The 3,722-nt window shown below is 35.7% G+C and overlaps 1 protein-coding gene across 1 annotated transcript; it reads left to right on the top strand.

Moving 5' to 3' along the window:
- The first annotated feature begins 364 nt into the window (after nucleotides 1–364).
- On the top strand, nucleotides 365–3,338 carry LOC103443909 (laccase-14-like). The gene is made up of 7 exons (XM_008382812.4): nucleotides 365–532; nucleotides 737–888; nucleotides 977–1,221; nucleotides 1,361–1,486; nucleotides 1,579–2,173; nucleotides 2,395–2,756; nucleotides 2,842–3,338. The coding sequence occupies exons 1-7, from the start codon at nucleotides 413–415 to the stop codon at nucleotides 3,024–3,026; spliced, it is 1,785 nt and encodes a 594-aa protein (XP_008381034.4). The 5' UTR covers nucleotides 365–412; the 3' UTR covers nucleotides 3,027–3,338.
- The last annotated feature ends 384 nt before the right edge of the window (nucleotides 3,339–3,722 follow it).

The raw sequence follows: 3,722 nt of genomic DNA, 5'->3' as shown, positions 1-3,722 counted from the left end.
ACAGAATTATTTGCATTTTTCAGCCAAGATGAGTATTTTATTTTCCTTTGAAATTGTCTAGTAAAGAGATTTTCGATCAACCAGAGATGTAATGTGTTATACGTCCCCAATATGCCTCAAGTATTTTAATACATTGGGAAAACTAAATAAGCTCTGTATAAGTTTGAATCAATACTTTTAGAAAGTTTCCATGAGGGTAATTTGCCTACGTGTATAATACAAGAGAGTCACTGTAACCCTATTTGCAAGTAGGTGATGTTATTTCCCTAAGAGATAGGGTCCACAATACAAGTGGTCCCATCTCCCTAGCATTTTCCTTGCAAGTATAAGAACCCCACCCAACAAGGTTATAAGAATTAACAAGCACCTGCATATATATTCTTGGAGATCGAGCAGAGATTGCACTCTGAAAATGGAGTGCTTATTCAAAACAACGGGCTTCTTCTTCTTAGCTCTTATGTCTACTTTGCTCCTCCAAACTCAGGTGTTTTCCTGCTTGGCTCAAGGAAACGTTCATTCCTATGACTTTGTTGTAAGTCGATTTCCCCGCTTTGTTCTCGCTGTCTTTTATTAATTTTCGACTTGTTTGTAACAAAATGTTGAAAAGGTTATAAAGACTTGAATTTTCATGCTAATGATCGCATTACTGAGTTCAAATTTTATATATTGACGACAATCATTGAATAAAAAGAATTTTCTTCTAATTTTATTTTATGTTTTTGATCTGTGATTGCAGCTCAAGGACACCAACTTTACAAAGTTATGTAGCACAAAGAGTGCATTTACTGTGAACGACAGTTTTCCGGGGCCGGTGATCCGAGCTCAAAAGGGAGATACGGTCTATGTGAATGTTTACAATCAAGGAAGATATGGTGTCACTATGCACTGGTAATTAAGAAAGAGTGCTTGTTTCAAATGATGTTCACTGAATATTAATTAGATTTTTGTTTTTTAATTTGTATATGTTATTTTGTAGGCATGGGATAAAGCAGCCTAGAAATCCATGGTTCGATGGACCTGAGTATATCACACAATGCCCTATTCAACCTGGAACAAATTTCACATACCAAATCCTACTTTCATCCGAAGAAGGTACATTGTTTTGGCATGCTCATAGTGATTGGTCTCGGGCCACTGTACATGGAGCATTTCTCATCTTGCCAGCAAATGGAACCAGTTATCCATTTCCAAAACCAGATGAAGAACAGGTTATTGTATTTGGTATGCAAAAATCTTCTACTATCCTCTCTCTTGTGCAATTTTTAGATTTCCTTTGTTAGCTTAAAGTTCAAAGCTATAATTTATAAATTAAAGTCGTACATCTTACTTTGTACTTGCCCCTCCTATTGTTCTTACGCAGCATCCTGGTATAAAGATGATGTAATGACATTGCTGGATGAGACCCTCGAATCTGGCGGACTAACAACGTCATCAGATTCTTATGTAATCAACGGCGAACCAGGAGATTTTTACTCATGCTCCAAAGGTACAAATTTAATCTGAAAATAGAACATAACAATCTCTAGAATTTTTTTTCCACAGAACTAATTAATAATCTCTAGTAATTTTGCATTGCAGAAACGACATATCGAATGTCTGTTGATTATGGAAAAACCTATCTTCTCCGAATAGTCAATTCGGTGCAAAACATAGACATGTTCTTCGCCATTGCGGATCACAATCTCATACTCGTGGGTATGGATGGTTCTTATGTCAAACCTATAGTTTCCAGTTACATAATGATCACCCCAGGACAAACAATGGATGTTTTAGTCGCAGCAAACAAATCTCTTGGGCATTACTACATGTTTGCCAGTCCTTATTATGATGGAGAGGCTGATGACTTTGACAAAAGTATTGCTAGCGCCATATTCCAATACAACGGCAACTACACTCCTCCTTCATCGCCCATCTATCCAACCAACATTCCCGGTTTTTATGACATTGGTTCTGCGAGCAACTTTGTGAAACAATTCAGGAGTTTGGCATCTGCAGAGCACTCGATTGACGTTCCACTGAATGTCACCACCCGAATGTTCGTAACAGTTTCCATAGGCATGTTGCATTGTCCTAACAGATCATGTGCTGGGCCCGAGGGAAATAGGATTTCTTCTGGGTTGAACAACATCAGTTTTGCCAACCCTGCTGTTGATGTTTTGCAAGCATACTACAGGTACTATTACCTTTCACACTTTTAGCATGATATATAACTGTATACTACATCTAATTAAATGGTGCCATTTGATGAGCATTTTTCTTTTTTTTTTGGACGATAATAATGATATATATATAGTTGAGATTATGCAGATAAATCGCCGCTCTACTTAATGGAGGTCATAAGTGCGAATCACTTCAATTGTGTTCTCCCGATATAACAATTTTCATTTGTCACAGGAACATCAGTGGATATTACGACGCAAGTTTCCCAGACGAACCGCCCAATCTATTCAACTTCACTGCAGAAGAAATGAAAGCAGACAATTATAGTATTACTGATCGGGGTACCAAGGTGAAGATGCTGGATTATAATGCCACAGTCGAAATAACATTTCAAGGAACCAATGTTATGGACTCAGCAGAGAATCATCCAGTTCATTTGCATGGATTCAGGTTTTATGTCATTGGATCTGGTCTGGGAAATTTCGATAATGTTACTGATCCATTAACATACAACTTGATTGATCCACCTGAAGTTAATACCTTCTCAGTTCCTAAGGATGGTTGGGCCACCATTAGATTCATAGCTAACAATCCAGGTATGCTCTTCAATATCTGGTATATTTATGTTAATATATAATTAATTAATGAAATATATGTTATTAACATGAAGTTTTTTTACAGGAGTTTGGTTCATGCACTGCCATTTTGATCGACATATGAGTTGGGGCATGGGAACTGTTTTCATAGTTAAGAATGGAGGAAGTGATGAGACAAGTATGCGCCCACCCCCTGATAACTTGCCTACTTGTGTCAAAAATTCACTATTTAAAACTTCCCACCAGTCAATTTTACGGTTGGGAGAGTAAGAAAATTTACAGGAACATTAAAAGTTCTATTATCTACGCATTATAAAAAGGCTATAAATATGTCAGCAATGTCGGATTTTATACTATGTTTTTGCAAAAAAAAAAAAAAAAAAAAAAAAAAAGATTCTTTACTATGTAGTTCGATCAATGTATCTTATTTGTAGACTTGTAGTAGTGCTACACCACATTCTTATTTAATTTATGTTCTAAGACAATCTTCAATCGAACGGGCTATATTTAGATTCCGTCCAGATTATAGCTCTGCGAGAAATTATTTTTTAATAAACAGTGTCAGACCATATTTATATACCATCTCCAACTGAAGATGGCTATTTTTTAGCCCTCTAAATAATTTATTATTTTAAGTTTGTTCTTTAATTTTAGGGAACTTTAACGAAATGCTTCCGGTACTGTTCACTTTATCGAAAAACCATATTTTTAAACTAAAAAGTCAATCATGGTACTATTCACTTTACACTTTATCTTGTCCTTATCGTTAAAACTTAAAGTGTTCAAGCCATTTTCATTAGTTTTCCTTTAATTTTATTGGTTAATTAAATTAAGCTACCATATCAAAATAAGGTTTCCAAACATATTTTGAGTGCTACTTGTCACTAAATGAATAAGCCTCCGGACATATTTTGAGGCCACTTGAAGGTGTGACCACTTGAAAATGACTGAAAAAAATTATAGGAA

The sequence above is a fragment of the Malus domestica genome, chromosome 05, assembly GCF_042453785.1.
Source record: "Malus domestica chromosome 05, GDT2T_hap1".
Classification (NCBI taxonomy): Eukaryota; Viridiplantae; Streptophyta; class Magnoliopsida; order Rosales; family Rosaceae; genus Malus; species Malus domestica.
The sequence above is the reverse complement of the archived record's forward strand: the minus strand, read 5'-3'. Positions and strand labels throughout refer to the sequence as shown.

Coding starts and splice junctions, on each gene's coding strand:
- LOC103443909 (XM_008382812.4), top strand. CDS start 413: ATGGAGTGCTTATTCAAAACAACGGGCTTCTTCTTCTTAGCTCTTATG. Junction 533..736: donor TTCATTCCTATGACTTTGTT/GTAAGTCGATTT, acceptor CTGTGATTGCAG/CTCAAGGACACCAACTTTAC. Junction 889..976: donor TATGGTGTCACTATGCACTG/GTAATTAAGAAA, acceptor GTTATTTTGTAG/GCATGGGATAAAGCAGCCTA.